This window comes from Balaenoptera borealis (assembly GCF_965194805.1).
Source record: "Balaenoptera borealis genome assembly, chromosome: 9".
Classification (NCBI taxonomy): domain Eukaryota; kingdom Metazoa; phylum Chordata; class Mammalia; order Artiodactyla; family Balaenopteridae; genus Balaenoptera; species Balaenoptera borealis.
Window position 1 is genome coordinate 115,027 of NC_138873.1, and position 18,430 is coordinate 133,456.

The 18,430-nt window shown below is 44.2% G+C and overlaps 1 protein-coding gene across 6 annotated transcripts in view; it reads right to left on the reverse strand.

Annotated features, from left to right (window-relative positions):
• Positions 1–2,062: 2,062 nt before the first annotated feature.
• Positions 2,063–18,430, reverse strand: part of FAM120B (family with sequence similarity 120 member B) — an 84,892-nt gene continuing 68,524 nt past the window's right edge. For 5 of the 6 annotated variants that reach the window (XM_082405373.1, XM_082405374.1, XM_082405372.1 and 2 more), the window contains one exon: positions 2,063–2,851. Coding sequence is in view for 1 of the 6 variants with exons in the window: in XM_082405374.1 (XP_082261500.1) it covers positions 2,841–2,851 (11 nt within the window). In the remaining 5 variants the exon portion in view is untranslated. Of the gene's footprint in view, positions 2,852–6,358; positions 15,782–18,430 lie in introns of those variants that run through there. The other variant, XM_082405371.1, reaches the window with a different exon arrangement.

The following is an 18,430-nucleotide window of genomic DNA, read 5'->3' on the forward strand; positions in this document are numbered from 1 at the left end:
GGGCCTCGCTCCCTCCTGCCCTCAAGTCACTGCCTGCCGGACCCCCTTGCCCTCCAGCTCTGACCTCCGGGCAGAGGTGGGCGCTGACCTGGGTGCCCGCGGGGGCCTGGTCGTCGGCACCAGCACACGTTTCGCCCGCAACTCCCTGCGTGTCCTGTGGGCGCTGACCTGGGTGCCCAGGAGAGAGGCTTTCCGGGAAAACCACAGAGACGCGAAGACCAGTCTGGTTTGGAGAGGCTGCTGCTTCTCCCTCTTTTTAGTTCAGAAAACTTGCCGAAAAGAGAAGGCTGAAGTCAACTTCAGTTTTTACCCAACCTCGAATAAAGCCGGCTTCCGCCACCCACCTTCTCATTCAGAACGGTGACCACCCTGCAGACCCGCGCTGCTTCCGCACAAGGCGGGCTCGGTTGGGCCGGGGACAGTGAGGGGAGGCACGAGCCGTGGCCTTCGGTGCCACCGGAGACCGTGAACGAGTAGCTTTTCTAACCACACAGGACCTCGACGCGAGGGAACGTTTGCCAACTGTTGGCTGGTTCACCTCCGTGGATGGGGTCTCACCGTCAGTCTGCAGAGCCGGCTCCAGCCCTTCTTAACGCTTCACAAGGAGCTCCCAGAACATCTGGGAGACGGGAGCCACGGAAGAAGCCACGAGTCAGCTTCTGCTACACTAACAGGGAGGCAGCCGGCTCGGCCACGGGTTACGTCGGCATCAAACAGGAGGAAGTTATGAGCATCAGGCCCTGCGGGGCCCCCCGAACGCAGCACCTGCACGTAGGCCGGGTCCCCTCTCCCCGCACGGAACTGCGGCTTCCCCAGAGCACGGCATTCAGGGTCCCTCTTTCCACCAAGGGACGCAGTTCGTGGTCTGACAACATCACGGTCCGCAAGCCTGCTCTTCCCCAAGCCGGCAGGACAGTGGGGTGAGGAATTCACTGGGCACTAAGCCAGGCCGACACTGAAGACCGGCGAGGATGTCCAGTCACCTGTGTGTCGCCAGCCGAAGCTTCAACACCACGTACAAAACACAGACCCGCCTCACACATGTGCTTCGTTTCCCTTTTGCAAAAATTTTTTTTCTTTTTTGTGAGTCAGGAGATAGTGGTGCCTGCTTATTTCTTTTTCTTCCTAAGTTGTGGCAGGTGCCTGAAAGAGCTTGAAATTTTAAACAAGAAGTTCAAAGGATGGAAAACAATGAACATAACCAAATTCTGGGTGTTGAAACCTGAAACAAAAATCAGATTTATAAAATCCAACTAATTAGTACTTAAGAAAAGTACACTTTATCTCAGACGAAAAGAGCGTCCCTGCCGTGCTGTGCTCCTCCACGGGACCACACACACGTTGCTGCTGCAGAAGTTCCCACAGCACAGTTCAGGCAGGAGCCCTCCTGAAACCCGGTCCCCCAGAAGCTCTACCAGTTCGAGGGAGCAGCAAAGGGGGGACTCCCAGCCTGGTACCAAGGGGCGCGAGGCACAGGAAGGACCCACCGCACCACAGCTGCAGGGGTGGGTGGGCGCCCGGGGCAGGGTCCCCCAAGCCCCGCTCCCCTCAAGGCTCTGCTCCCCCTTGCGCCGCCACCGCAGGCCCGGCAAGAGGCTCAGCCGCCACTGTCCCGGCAAAGCCCTCCTCCAGCACAGGCTACGGCAGCCCACGGAGAGCTACTGGGGCTGTGATGCTGACAGTATCTGCGTCATAATTTAGCTTCCTTTCATCTACATCACGTCTTAGACTGAAGGCTGTGTTAAGGAAGCGCTGTGAGCGTAAGGAACCTAATGCGAGTCGGCACGAATTTAAGTAACATGAGAAGAGCAACAAATCAGCACAGAAATCACTTCTTTCCTTTTAGGGAGTACGTGTGACTTACACTTGAAGATGAGGACACCAGGGCCACAAAGTAGGAGGAGGCCAGGCAGAGCCAGGACCAGACCGTGCTGTCACCACGGTAACCTCGTGGGAGTCGTCTGCTACCTACGAGGCCTGGGTTAGAGCCCCAAGGCCTTTCCAGCTCTAGAACTTTAACTACAGGTCCAAATGAAAAACAGAAGCAAAGAAGTCAGTCACGTTTTCTCACCAGCAACAGACTAATCATTTCTGTTTGGCATGAACCACAAACTGGTACCACAGATCACCGTTCCGACGCGAAGAGAGGTGGCAAACCCAACCAGGCCACCGGTTCAGCCGCAGGTTCCCTGGGGCCTTGTGGCTGGTGCTGAGGAGCAGAGCGCGTGGGGTGCGGCACTGGTGCCCCCCTCCCGGATGGGTCGCGGCTTTTCCCGGGTTCTTGCATGTGTCTCCTTTAATGATGAGGTCTGACTAATTCCTAGGAGCAAAATGGTCACCACAAACCAGTCATTTCCACTCACCAGTGGAAAACTCTTAACTCCTGACAAAATGGCCTTTCTGACAAATTTAAACAAGGAATCAAAACCTAAACGCTGCACCATGGACACATCAATGCATTTTACAAGGATCCTTGTATGTCAGAGGCCTGGGCCCACCACTGTGAGAAAGTAACTTTCTGTGAAATCGTGAATTGAACTCAAGGACAGCTACATGAAGACACGTGTGTGCGCCGGGCTGTGTGCAAACGAAGCAGGAGCTGCAGCCATGCGCTCGGGACAGACATCGAGGCCTCTGCTGTGCGGCCGACCCGAGGACTCCTGCAGCGCGGCCGAGTTCTCCACTCCCTGTTCTCTCCCACGAGCGTCTCTGCATTTACACTCACTGTTAGGGCGATACTTGTATTCGGGGTGAAGCTGCAGTGGTGGTTCTGGGCGACATGTCGCAGGCGGTTTTCCGTGAGTGTCTTCAGCTCCGCCTTGTCTTCCTGGCTCCCTTCTCTACCCGCTGCCTGTGAAATGCACAAAGGGAACGGAGTTTAAAACACACACCACGTCCCATGTACGTCTTGGACTGGGTGCCAGTAACGTGTGAAACAGTGTATTTTATGATGTGTCTTGACTGTAGATAAGCCAGAGGCACTATGTTCAACGTCCAAGTTTTAAAACAATTCTCTCTCCAACGGTGACAGGGTTCTGTCCCACCCAGCAGGCAGGCACTGGCTGGACTGCGGGAACACAAGTGACTGCGTGAGTCTCCGCGGCAACCGCATCTTCTGAGCCAGCCCTCTCTCCCTGCCGGGACAGGACAGCCTCCTAAGCTGGAGGGCCTGGGTGGGCGGGGGGTGAGCGGGCAAGGAGGGGTGTGTCAGCTGCAGTTCCCTCCACAGGGAGCACCACACCTGAGGCCGTGTGTGTCGGCATGGGTGAGGTGCTGCCTGGACGTGGAGGAGGGTCTAGGAGAAGCTGAAGGACCCCCTGCCCCTGGGGCGCCCCCTCACTGAGTGTGGCCCTGGAGGCCCACGATGGGTCTGCTGATCTGACGCCACCAACCATGTGCTTCTTCCGTGTGACCCCTGCTGTCCTCAGGGCTCAACATCATCCTTATTTTGTGGGTCACTCCTGCCTCGGTGATGCTGGAAGGTGCCAGCCCCTCTCCTCTGAAACGCTCCTCCCCGCGACCCAGGGCACTTGCACCCAACTCCTCCTGCCCCCTCCGGCAGCTCTCCCTCAACCTCCCCTTTCTCCGTGGTCTGTGGGTGCTGGTGCCCCAGGTGCTATTCCTAGTTCTCTACAAATGTGCTCGCCGTGTGTGCCTGCATCTGTGTGCGTGTGTGGCATCGGCGTCTCAAGGGCAACACACCCACAGGTTACTGCTGTTCTCCCCATGCTTCCAAGTCAACGGTACTGAAATCTTAACCCAACACAAGTCAGAAACCTGGGGGTTATTCCAAGGCCCCTCACCCTGCTTCCAAAGGTCACGCAGAGCTTCAGATTTTCTCAACTACGTCATCCCTTCTGTGCCTCCAGAAGAAAACTAGAGGTCTTTGCTCTAAAGAAAGTGACCAACCCGAGGTAAGAGAGCGAAGGATTCCAGTGTCAGGGCTTCCATGAGGGTCCCATGACTGAGGAGATGGCGGGCGGAAGCCCCGCCAGGTACAGACTTCCAATCCCCTTTCTAATGCCTGACTCTTCAACAAGAGCGGACACTCAAGAATCACCTGGCATCTGAGAAAAAAAAAACTAAAGTAAAAACAGAAACCAAAACAAACATACAGAAAAAGAAACTTGGAAGGACAGTCTATGAAGGAAGAGAAACAAAATAAAACAAACCTACAGGTGTAATTAATCTCAGATGTGAGCGAAAACGTGCAGTCTTGACACAAAGAAGAAAATGTGATAAAAATTAAGTATGCTGAGCTTTCAGAATTTAAAAACAGCAAAATTAAAACATTAATAGAAAGGATGGAAAATAAAGTTTAGGAAATTTCCCACAAAGTAGAGTAAAAAGACAAAAAGATATTAGGAGGAAAATATAAGATAATTATAGGACTCAGAATACAGTGTCTAACCTCTGAGACAAATAGCTGAGAGCAGAGAAAATGAAAGGAAGAAATCATCACAGAATCATTTGAGAAAAGTTTTCCGGATCTGAAAGACGTGAATTAGCTTCATGTCACCGTCCACTCGGCAGGTGGGGCACGCTGGAGATGGGCTGGCTTCCCCCACCGCTCTGAGCAGGGGCTCCTTGGAAGCTCTTGCTGGTGGTCAGGTGTGTGCCAAGAAGCTGGGCTGGGTGCTGGACCTCCCCGACTTGGGGCCCATCAGGATGGCCAGGCCTAAGGCCTTTCCTTAGAAGCTCACCCACACCGACCTCCTTAGAGAGTGAAGGACACACCTTCCTCACCACAGGCCAGAGACAGACCCAGTGTGTAGAGGTTGTTAAATTAATTAAACAAAGAGGCCATCAGACTGACTCGGCTCCAAGGCCTTAGCAGCCTAAGTAAGCAAACCGAAACCGTAACCCTGAAATGCCTTGAAATGAAGGAATCAAAACCTAAGGACAACCCATCACAAGCAGCCAGAGAGGCTACGAGCTCCAGCCAGTCAGAAAGCTCCTGGCCTTGCTTCGCCTCTCTCTGGACAAGGTTCCCCTCAGCTCTTATTGGTGACGCCTCCAAACAGATTCTGCTTTGGTGCAGCCCAATTTGAATTGATTTTTTTCCTCAAATAAACTCTTAAAAATTTAATATGCTTTAGCTTGTCTTTTAACAAAGTGAAAGAGAGTTAAGTTAGCAAAGAAAAGACATGGAAAGTTGAAGCAAATGCGGCAAAATCTTGATAATGAAGAATCTGGAACATCCATTCTGAAGCTTCCATTACTGCAAAACAATGGAAAGAATGGCACCTGCTAACCAGGGCATAAAGGTGGATGAAAAGAGGGAGGTGAAGAGCGGAGGACAGGCTGCGGGCCGTGGAGGGAACGGAGGATGCAACCGAGTCACTCACGAAGGAGGCAGACGCCTTCACACCCAGCTTCCTTCCTCTGAAAACCTCGGCGACGGAAACAAAACCTCAGCAGCGCGTGAGCGGCACTTTAGAAGCTTGAGAGCAGCCTCCACAATAAAGCTGAAGGTCAGAGGTGACCTGATGCCGTCACACTGCTGTCTGTTGAGGCCAGTTTTAGCTGCCAGACACGTCTTCCTATTTCTTTGTATGCCTTGTGATTTTCCGTTGAAAACTGGACATTTAAACCTTATACTGTGGTAATTCTGGAAATCAGATCCTCCTCATCTCCTGGTGTTTGCTGTTTGTTGTTGCCGTCTCTGTGCTGGGGACCAGCCTGAGGGGGACACGTAAGGCCTGCTCACATCTTTTCTGAGCCTGCACCCTTCCCTGGCCATGTGTGGCGGCTTTCTCAATTCCCCTGTATATATGTTTGCTTTTGAATGTCCTAACCCTTAAACGTCTGGCTTCCAAAAGAGCACAAAGGGAAAAAAGAGGAAACAAAAGCCCCACAGGGGTTGCTCCTTTAAATACTGTGGGGTTGAGACAGTGGCGGCCAGCGCCTGTCCCTCAGCAATCAAGAAGCCTGATGTGTGGCCCAGGACCTCACTGCCCATCCTGGCTCCAGCAAGCTGCACTAGGAACGTGGGCATGGCTGTCTGCCGAGGGCCTGGAGGATGGGCAGCCAGAAGGGATGGATGGAAATTAATCACAACTAACCAGCCAAGCCTCCCCTGGAAGCTGCAAGCCTTCAGACTCCAGAGTTCCAGAACAGCTCCTTCCGACGGGTTCTGCCAGCACAGCTGCTGTCTAGGTAGATGGGCCCTGGAGCCTCCTACTCCACCATCTTCCCTGACATCACTCTCTTCCCATCAATTTTTGAATGTAGTACTTTTATTATTATTTCTAAAAGTAATTTTGATTTTGATTTCCTCAGTAAAAATTTAGAATGGTGGATTAATTTCCAAGTGGGAAGATTTCTGCTTTTTATCCTTCTGTTGTTGATTTCTTAAGTTATTTTCTTATGGACAGAAAATATGTCTTATGTGATTTCTGGTTTTCACTAAATTGGTTGAGATTTACTTTGGAACCTGTAATACCCAGTTAGATTTTTTAACTGTCCATTTATTTTTGAAAATAATATAAATAAAGAGGGCATATATTGTTCTGTATATTTCTATTACAGTAAACTTGTTAATGAAGTTACTCAAATGTATATCATACCTTTGTCTACCTGATCTGTTTATCTCTGAGAGAGAGATGTATTAAATATACTCTTATTGGGTCTATTTCTCCTTTTATGTTGCTTATAATTTTGATTTATATCAGGTGCATAAAGGGTATGACAGATTTTCCTCTATCATTTTCTTTCTTCCCCCCTTTCTTTCTTTCCTCTAGAGTGTACCCCTACATTTTACAAACATACGTAAACTTACATTTTTCTAAAAACAGCTAGATTTATTCAAAACCTATTCTCTAAGCAAGATAAAAAATTTAATCTGCCTTTACTTTTCACTTTAAAAAAAAATAAATTTATTTATTTATTTGTTTATTTATTTTTGGCTGTGTTGGGTCTTCGTTGCTGGGCGTGGGCTTTCTCTAGCTGTGGCGAGCTGGGGCTACTCTTCATTGTGGAGCGGGGGCTACTCTTCATTGCGGTGCGTGAGCTTCTCATTGCGGTGGCTTCTCTTGTTGCGGAGCACGGGCTCTAGGTGCATGGGCTTCAGCAGTTGTGGGATGTGGGCTCAGCAGCTGTGGCGCACGGGCTCAGCTGCTCTGCGGCATGTGGGAATCTTCCCAGACCAGGGCTCAAACCCATGTCCCTTGCATTGGCAGGCTGATTCTTAACCACTGCGCCACCAGGGAAGCCCCTATTTTTCATCTTATGCCCCAGAAACACTCATAACTTTCCTTATAATACCCTGAGATTTTAGTCTCCAATTGTTTTTGCTTATTTATTTTTTACAGTTAATAATTATAGAGCGATAACTATACATTTTACTGTTTTTTTTGTTCAACACTTTCTTATATCTCATGCATTCCTGTTAGCTGAAGTGCTCATTTTGCTAGAGCATATCCACTTTCTTTTGGAAAAGATCTGTTGGTCAAAATTTTACAATTCCTGAAAGTGTATTAATTTTTTGCTCTGATGCTACAATGCTAATTTGGCTGACTATAGGAGTCTGGGCTCAAAATTATTTTTCTCCAAAGGAAAGCAAAGAAATGACGTGATTGCTGGAGAGAAAGTAGATTACAAAGGGTTTCTGCAAAATGGGAGGAATAACCAGGGGGTGTAGCGGATGCTTCGGGAGCCGGGCGGTGGGGAGAGGCTGTGGCGGAGCAATGCCGCTGACCAGGTGACGGGGACTTGAGGGCACAGCTGAAGAGAATCGTGGGCAGCTCAGCCACAGGAGGAGACGAAAAAGCAGATATTCCCTCTGTTATTCTGGATTTGTCTATTTCTCCTGGCATTTGCTTATACAATTTAAATTTGATAATGCGTTGATGCTTGAAAGAGGGCAAATGTGGCTGTAGGAATGTACAGAAAGCAGAGTTGTCGGCTGTGACTGAGGTCGGGGAGAGTGCTGGAAAACTAAGCAGGGAGGAGAGGTGAAACGTGTGACGGTGGGACAGAGTGGAGGCTGACTTCCCTGAGGTCGGCGAGCGTGAGTGTAAGGTGGGGCTGGTAAGGTTGACTGTGGGTTTTTCTCTAGCCACAATACAAATGCAAAGGATTGGATTTAACCGAAGTTTGCAGTTTTACCACATAAACATAGTAAAATGAGAGAGGCAAAGCAGTCAAGAATAGATACAAGAAAGTCACTTTGATTACTGACCATGGAACGTAAACAGGGAGGGGACACAGCAGAGAAGGAACGTGAGGACCAGTGAAGGGGGCTGGACCAGTGGACTGGGGTCCTGATCTGACCAAAGGACCACCCAGATCTAGAGGCAGGGAGCTGTGTGGCTGGCAGTAGGTGTTTAAAACTGAAGTTATTTTTTTAGTGACCACAGAAGGGACCCAGAGCAGACTTCTCTCCTTCCCCTGAACTCTCTGAGGCACTGGAACTTTGTACCACCAGAGGCCTCTTGTGCCTGTCTGCCTCCTCAGAGAGTCCAGATAAATTGGTGGAATAGAAGGAGGTGCACTTACTCCCTCTTGCGAGAGCACCAGAACCACAACTAACTGCTGAACAATCATCGACAGGAAGACACTGGAACTCACCAAAAAAGATACCCCACATCCAAAGATACCCCACATCCAAAGACAAAGGAGAAGCCACAATGAAGTGGTAGGAGGGGCGCAATCACAATAAAATCAAATTCCGTAACTGCTGGGTGGGTGACTCACAAACTGGAGAACACTTATACCACAGAAGTCCACCCACTGGAGTGAAGGTTCTGAGCCCCACGTCAGGCTTCCCAACCTGGGGGTCTGGCAACGGGAGGAGGAATTCCTAGGGAATCAGACTTTGAAGGCTAGCGGGATTTGACTGCAGGACTTCGACAGGACTGGGGGAAACAGAGACTCCACTCTTGGAGGGCACACACAAAGTAGTGTGCACACTGGGACCCAGGGGAAGGAGCAGTGACCCCATAGGCGACTGAACCAGACCTACCTGCTAGTGTCGGAGGGTCTCCTGCAGAGGAGGGGGGTGGCTGTGGCTCACCACAGGGACAAGGACACTGGAAGCAGAAGTTCTGGGAAGTACTCCTTGGCGTGAGCCCTCCCAGAGTCGCCATTAGCCCCACCAAAGAGCCTGGTAGGCTCCAGTGTTGGGTCGCCTCAGGCCAAACAACCAACAGGGAGGGAACCTGGCCCCATCCATCAGCAGACAAGCGAATTAAAGTTTTACTGAGCTCTGCCCACCAGAGCAACACCCAGCTCTACCCACGACGAGTCCCTCCCCCATCAGGAAACTTGCACAAGCCTCTTAGATAGCCTCATCTACCAGAGGGCAGACAGCAGAAGCAAGAAGAACTACAATTCTGCAGCCTGTGGAACGAAAACCACATTCACAGAAAGACAGACAAAATGAAAAGGCAGAGGACTATGTACCAGATGGAGGAACAAGATAAAACCCCAGAAAAACAACTAAATGAAGTGGAGATAGGCAACCTTCCAGAAAAAGAATTCAGAATAATGATAGTGAAGATGATCCAGGACCTCGGAAAAAGAATGGAGGCAAAGATTGAGAAGATGCAAGAAATGTTCAACAAAGACCTAGAAGAATGAAAGAACAAACACCTAGAAGAATTAAAGAACAAACAAATAGAGATGAACAATACAACAACTGAAATGAAAAATACACTAAAAGGAATCAACAGCAGAATAACTGAGGCAGAAGAACGGATAAGAGACCTGGAAGACAGAATGGTGGAATTAACTACCGTAGAACAGATTAAAGAAAAAAGAATGAAAAGAAATGAAGACAGCTTAAGAGACTTCTGGGACAACATTAAACGCAGCAACATTCGCATTACAGGGGTCCCAGAAGGAGAAAAGAGAGAGAAAGGACCCGAGAAAATATTTGAAGAGATGATAGTCAAAAACTTCCCTAACATGGGAAAGGAAATAGCCACCCAAGTCCAGGAAGCACAGAGAGTTGCAGGCAGGATAAACCCAAGGAGAAACACGCCAAGACACATAGTAATCAAATTGACAAAAATTAAAGACAAAGAAAAACTATTAAAAGCAACCAGGGATAAATGACAAATAACATACAAGGGAACTCCCATAAGGTTAACAGCTGATTCCTCAGCAGAAACTCTACAAGCTGGAAGGGAGTGACACAATATATTTAAATGATGAAAGGAAGAACCTACAAGCAAGATTACTCTACCTGGCAAGGATCTCATTCAGATTCGACAGAGAAATCAAAAACTTTACAGAGAAGCAAAAGCTAAGAGAATTCAGCACCACCAAACCAGCTCTACAACAAATGCTGAAGGAACTTCTCTAAGTGGGAAACACAAGAGAAGAAAAGGACCTACAAAAACAAACCCAAAACAATTAAGAAAATGGAAATAGGAACCTACATATTGATAATTACCTTAAATGTGAATGGATTAAATGCTCCAACCAAAAGACACAAGCTTGCTGAATGGATATAAAAACAAGACCCATATATATGGTGTCTACAAGAGACCCACTTCAGACCTAGGGACACATACAGACTGAAAGTGAGGGGATGGAAAAAGATATTCCATGCAAATGGAAATCAAAAGAAAGCTGGAGTGGCAATACTCATATCAGATAACATAGACTTTAAAATAAAGAATGTTACAAGAGACAAGGAAGGACACTACATAATGATCAAGGATCAATCCAAGAAGAAGATATAACAATTATAAATATATATGCACCCAACATAGGAGCACCTCAATACATAAGGCAAATGCTAACAGCTATAAAAGAGGAAATCGACAGTAACACAATAATAGTGGGGGACTTTAACACCTCACTTACATCAATGGACAGATCATCCAGACAGAAAATTAATAAGGAAACACAAGCTTTAAATGACACAACAGACCAGATAGATTTAATTGATATTTATAGGACATTCCATCCAAAAACAGCAGATTACACTTTCTTCTCAAGTGCACACGGAACATTCTCCAGGACAGATCACATCTTGGGTCACAAATCAAGCCTTGGTAAATTTAAGAAAATTGAAATCATACCAAGCATCTTTTCTGACCAACAATGCTGTGAGATTAGAAATCAACTACAGGGAAAAATACATAAAAAACACACACACACGAGGCTAAACAATACTTTACTAAATAACCAAGAGATCACTGAAGAAATCAAAAAATACCTAGAGACAAATGACAACGAAAACACGACAGTCCAAAACCTATGGGATGCAGCAAAAGCAGTTCTAAGAGGGAAGTTTATAGCAATACAATCCTACCTCAAGAAACAAGAAAAATCTCAAATAGACAACGTAACCTTACACCTAAGGCAATTAGAGAAAGAAGAAGAACAACAAAAAAACTCCTGCAAAGTTAGCAGAAGGAAAGAAATCATAAAGATCAGAGCAGAAATAAATGATATAGAAACAAAGAAAACAACAGCAAAGATCAATAAAACTAAAATCTGGTTCTTTGAGAAGATAAACAAAATTGATAAACCTTTAGCCAGACTCATCAAGAAAAAGAGGCAGAAGACTCAAATCAATAAAATTGGAAATGAAAAAGGAGAAGTTACAATGGACACTGCAGAAATACAAAGCATCCTAAGAGACTACTACAAGCAACTCTATGCCAATAAAATGGACAACCTGGAAGAAATGGACAAATTCTTAGAAAGGTATAACCTTCCAAGACTGAACCAGGAAGAAACAGAAAATAGGAGCAGACCAATCACAAGTAATAAAATTGAAACTGTGATTACAAATCTTCCAACAAACAAAAGTCCAGGACCAGATGGCTTCACAGGTGAATTCCATCAAACATTCAGAGAAGAGCTAACACCCATCCTTCTCAAACTCTTCCAAAACACTGCAGAGGAAGGGACACTCCCAAACTCATTCTACAAGGCCACCATCACCTTGATACCAGAACCAGACAGAGATACCACAAAAAAAGAAAATTACAGACCAATATCACTGATGAATGTAGATGCAAAAATCCTCAACAAAATACTAGCAAACAGAATCCAACAACACATTAAAAGGATCATACACCGTGATCAAGTGGGATTTATCCTAGGGATGCAAGGACTTTTCAATATAAGCAAATCAATCAATGTGATTCACCACATTAACAAATTGAAGAATAAAAACCATACGATCATCTCAATAGATGCAGAAAACGGTTCTGACAAAATTCAACACCATTTATGAAAAAAACTCTCCAGAAAGTGGGCATAGAGGGAATCTACCTCAACATAATAAAGGCCATATATGACAAGCCCACAGCAAACATCACTCTCAACAGTGAAAAACTGAAAGCATTTTCTCTAAGATCAGGAACAAGACAAGGATGTCCACTCTCGCCACTATTCAACATAGTTTTGGAAGTCCTAGCCATGGCAATCAGAGAAGAAAAAGAAATAAAAGGAATCCAAATTGGAAGTAAAACTGTCACTGTTTGCAGATGACATGATACTACACATAGAGAACCCTAAAGATGCTACCGGAAAACTACTAGAGCTAATCAATGAATTTGGTAAAGTTGCAGGATACAAAATTAACTCACAGAAATCTCTTGAATTCCTATACACTAACAATGAAAGATCAGAAAGAGAAATTAAGGAAACAATCCCATTCACCATGGTAACAAAAAGAATAAAATACCTAGCAATAAACCTACCTAAGGAGGTAAAAGACTTGTACTCAGAAAACTATTAGACACTGATGAAAGAAATCAAAGATGACACAAACAGTTGGAGATATATACCATGTTCTTCAATTGGAAGAATCAATATTGCGAAAATGACTATACTACCCAAAGCAATCTACAGATTCAATGCAATCCTGATCAAATTACCAATGGCATTTTTTACAGAACTAGAAGAAAAAAATCTTAAAATTTGTATGCAGACACAAAAGACCCCGAATAGCCAAAGCAATCTTGAGGGAAAAAAATGGAGCTGGAGGAATCAGACTCCCTGACTTCACACTATACTACAAAGATACAGTAATCAAGACAATATGGTACTGGCACAAAAACAGAAATATAGATCAATGGAACAGGAGAGAAAGCCCAGAGATAAACCCATGCACCTATGGTCAACTAATCTATGACAAAGGAAGCAGGGATATACAATGGAGAAAAGACAGTCTCTTCAATAAGTAGTGCTGGGAAAACTGGACAGCTACATGTAAAAGAATGAAATTAGAACACTCCTTAACACCATACACAAAAATAAACTCAAAATGGATTAAAGACCTAAATGTAAGACTGGACACTATAAAACTCTTAGAGGAAAACATAGAAAGAACACTCTTCGACATAAATCATAGCAAGATCTTTTTTGACCCACCTCCTAGAGTAATGGAAATAGAAACAAAAATAAACAAATGGGACCTAATGAAACTTAAAAGCTTTTGCACAGCAAAGGAAACTATAAACAAGATGAAAAGACAACCCTCAGAATGGGAGAAAATATTTGCAAATAAATCAACGGACAAAGGATTAATCTCCAAAATATATAAAGAGCTCATGCAGCTCTATATTAAAAAAACACAACCCAATCAAAAAATGGGCAGAAGACCTAAATAGACATCTCTCTAAAGAAGACATACAGATGGTCAAGAAGCACATGAAAAGCTGCTCAACATCACTAATTATTAGAGAAATGCAAATCAAAACTACAATGAGGTATCACCTCACACCAGTTAGAATGGGCATCATCAGAAAATCTACAAACAACAAATGCTGGAGAGGGTGTGGAGAAAAGGAAACCCTCTTGCACTGTTGGTGGGAATGTAAATTGATACAGCCACTATGGAGAACAGTATGGAGGTTCCTCATAAAACTAAAAATAGAATCACCATATGATCCAGTAATCCCACTACTGGGCATATACCCAGAGGAAACCATAATTCAAAAAGACACATGCACCCCAATGTTCACTGCAGCGCTATTTACAACAGCCAGGACATGGAAGCAACCTAAATGCCCATCGACAGACAAATGGATAAAGAAGATGTGGTACATATACACAATGGAATATTACTCAGCCATAAAAAGGAACGAAATTGGGTCATTTGTAGAGACGTGGATGGATCTAGAGACTGTCATACAGAGTGAAGTAAGTCAGAAAGAGATAAACAAATATCGTATATTAACACATATATGTGGAATCTAGAAAAATGGTACAGATGAACTGGTTTGCAAGGCAGAAACAGAGACACAGATGTACAGAACAAACGTATGGACACCAAGGGGGGAAAGTGGTGGGGGGGTGGTGGTGGTGGGATGAATTGGGAGATTGGGATTGACATGTATACAGCAGTATGTATAAAATGGATAACTAATGAGAACCCGCTCTATAAACAATAAATAAATAAATAAAAATAAAATAAAACTGAAGTTATGAAGGGGTTGAGCTGTTGGTAATGAGAAGGCCACGGTGGAAGACCAGACCACTGAAAGGGGCGTCAAGGGACTAACATTACGCTATTGGAAGGACTATCAAGTCCAAGGCTGTTCAAATTATTCCAAGAGTCATGCTGGAAAGAGTGAGCTGGGAGCCCAAATCTTGAAGAATGTGAAGTACAACAGGAAGCGTGGTGGTGGGGTGGATGACATGAGATTTAAAGTTCATTGTTTTTATGGAGAAGGGAAATAGTCTGTGTGGGAGATTCTATTTTCCAAAAATGGCCACAACACTACTTCTGGTCTCCTATGCTCTTCCAGAACCCTACTCCTTTCCCATCAAGAGGAAAGTCTACTTCATCTCCACCTGAATTTGTACAGGCCTTTCTGGTTACCTTTTTGGACAGAATATGGCAGAAGAGCTGATGCATGACTTGTGAGGTTAGGTTATAAAAGTCGACATGGCTTCTGCCTTGTTCTCTAGCTCTTGGGGTACTTGTCTTTGGTAGGCAATTGCCATGCTGGGAAGAAGCCCAAACCAGCCCCCACGGACCAGTGGAGAGGCTCATGTGGAGAGAAACTGAGGCCCCCAGTCAAGAGCCAGCATCAGCAGGACATGTGAGTGAATGAGCTTCTGTATAACGTCATGTCTTCAGCTGAGGTCAAAGACACGGTGGAGCTGAGACAAGCTGCCTGAATTCCTGACTCGGAGCCTGTGAGCATTTGACATGGACGTTCCATACCACTAAGTGTTGGGATAATTTGTTATGTATAAAAATAAAAGACACATTTTTCATTTTCACCAAGAACTTTATTGCACAATATATTCACCCTTTAGTTCCACTACCTTCTGCCATTTTTCAGGCAACTTCATAATTCCATCTTCCCAAAACTTTTTATCTTTTTGAGCAAAGAACTGTTCCAGGTGTCTCTTACAGTCTTCCAGGGAATGGGAGTTTTTTCCATTAAGAGAACTTTGTAAAGACCAAAATAAATGGAAATCCGGAAGTGCAATGTCTGGTGAATACAGCGGATGAATCAGAACTTCCCAGCCAAGCTGTAACAGTTTTTGCCTGGTCATCAAAGAAACATGCGGTCTTGCATCATCCTGATGGAAGATTATGCATTTTCTGTTGACTAATTCTGGATGATTTTCATTGAGTGCTGCTTTCAGTTGGTCTAATTGGGAGCAGTACTTGCTGGAATTGTTTGGTTTTCCAGAAGGAGCTCATTACAGAGGACTCCCTTCCAGTCTCACCATATACACAACATCACCTTCTTTGGATGAAGACTGGCCTTTGGTGTGGTTGGTGGTGGTTCATTTCACTTGCCCCACGATCTCTTCCGTTCCACATTATTGTACGGTATCCACTTTTCATTGCCTGTCAAAATTTGTTTTAAAAACAGAACGTTTTCGTTACATTTCAGTAGAGAATCACATGTGGAAATACGGTCAAGAAGGTTTTTTTTCGCTTATCTTATGTGGGACCCAAACATCAAAGCGATTCACATAACCAAGGTGGTGCAAATGATTTTCAATGCTTGAGTTGGATATTTTGAGTATGTCGGCTATCTCTGGCATGGAGTAACGTTGATTGTTTTCAGTGAATGTCTCGATTTGATCACTACCAACTTCAACGGGTCTACATGACTGTGGAGCATCGTCCAGTGAGAAATCTCCAGCACGAAACTTCACAAACCACTTTTGGCACGTTCTATCAATCAATCACAGCACCTTCTCCATACACTGCACAAATCTTTTTTTGCGTTTTAGTTGCGTTTTTACCTTTCTTGAAATAATAAAGCATAACATGCTGAAAATGTTGTTTTTTTCCTCCCATCTTCAATGTTAAAAGGGCTACATAAAAATTCACCAATTTGGATAAGTTTTTTAAAGAATGCATGCTGATATGACAGCTGTCATAGTACAATCTAACAAAGTTGTTTTGAATGAAGTTAAAGACAACTAAGCGCTACTAAAGCCATCTTATGGAAAAAACCGAAGGAACTTTTTGGCCAACACAGCAATAGTTCTAGTCATTACCAGAGCAGTCTGGAAGCAGGCATGAGGACCACAAAGGTACAGGGGAAACAGCTACCTTAAGGGAATGCCAGGTTTTCTGTTAGAGCAGGAGGTGAAGGGACAGCCAAAGAGGCTGTTGCAGGTCAAGGGATTTTGCTGTTTATTTATGTGGAGTTTCAGAAGCTACGGTGAAAGGTAAAGCATGGAGAGGGGATGTAGGCTTGGACTACAGTGGCAGCAGTGGGCACCATGTAGAAGAGTGTAAATTCAGGACATCTCTCTTCCTGACGGATTGGTTGTGAGGACGCAGGGAAATGGAGAAATCAAGGATGACTCCTAGGTATGCAGGTGACCGAGGATTTCCAACATAAGGAAGCCAGGAATAAGGACAGGGAAAAAATATTTGCCACATATTCTTCAGCAAAGGTTTAATACCCATAATATATAAACAGGTCCTACAAATCAATATTAAAAATTCAGCCAAGAAAAATCTGGCCAAGGATCCTATTTATTCTGTGAATAAATTGTTCACAAAAATAAATACTAAGGGCCAGTAAGTGTATGAAAATAGTAAGTGTTGTAAAAATACTAATATTCAGAGAAAGGCAAACTAAATCAATGAAATACCCTTTTTGACCATGTGTAAAAATTAAAAAGACTGAAGATCAATGAGACGTGTGGCTGTCAACATACTCATATACCAGTGGGAATGGATCCATGAGAGGTGGGTGGAAGTGGTACCACGGTTTCAGAAGGCAATTTGACAATATCCAGCAATTCTATTTCTACCAGTTTGTGCTAGTTGGTGGTTCAAATCCTATATACCATATATGTATCCAATGAGGAGTTCTAGCCAATAGAACAATGAATAAAGAAAAAATTTCTGTATCTTTGGGTCCCTTTCAAATTAATATTTTCCCTGATTATAAAAACATTTTTTCAAACAAGAGAGAAATACAAGAAATGAAAAGTCTCTTGTAATTTCATCCCCACCTCAAAGATAACCACTGTTAAGCAGTCTGATGCTTATACATGACTGTTTTACATACATCTGCATTGTAAGCCATGTGTATATATATATATATATATATATATATATATATATATATATATATATGTATATATAATTTGATAAAGTATACCTTGTGTAATGATTACCACAGTCAATCCAATTAACATTACCATCATTTCACATAGTTATCATTTGTATGTGTGTGGTGGGGTGTGTGAGAACTCTTAGGACCTATTAGCAAATTTCAAGTATATATTATTATTAACATGGTTACCATGCTATACATTAGACCTCTAGAACTTATTCATCTTATAACTGAAAGTTTGTACATTTTGATGTACATCTCCCCATTTCCCCAACTCTCCAGCCCCTGGCAACCACCATTCTACTCTCTTAAGTTCAACTTTTTTAGATTTCACATATAAGTGATATCATGCAACATTTGTCTTTTTGTGTCTGGCTTATTTCACTTAGCATAATGGCCTACAAGTTCATTCACACTGCCACAAATGACAGAATTTCCTTCTTTTTTATGGCTGAATAGTATTCCTTTTGTATATATACCATAATTTCTTTATCCATTCATTCGTCAATGGACACTTATGTTGTTTCCATAGCTTGGCTCTTGTGAATAATGCTGAAATGAACACTGGAGTGTAGATGTCTCTTTGAGATATTCATTTAGTTTCCTTTGGATATAGATACCTAGAACTGGGACTGCTGGATCATATGGTAGTTCTATTTTTAATTTTTTGAGAAACCTCTACACTGTTTTCCACAGTGGCTGCACCATTTTACATTCCCACTAACAGTGCACAAGGATTCCCTTGTCTCCACATCTTCACCGACACGTGTTGTCTCTTGTCTTTTTGATGACAGCCATTCTGACAGTTGTAAGGTGATAATCTCATTGTGGTTTTGATCTGCATTTTCCTGATGATTAGTGATATTGAGCATCTTTTCATGTACCTGTTGCCCATTTGTATGTCTTCTTTG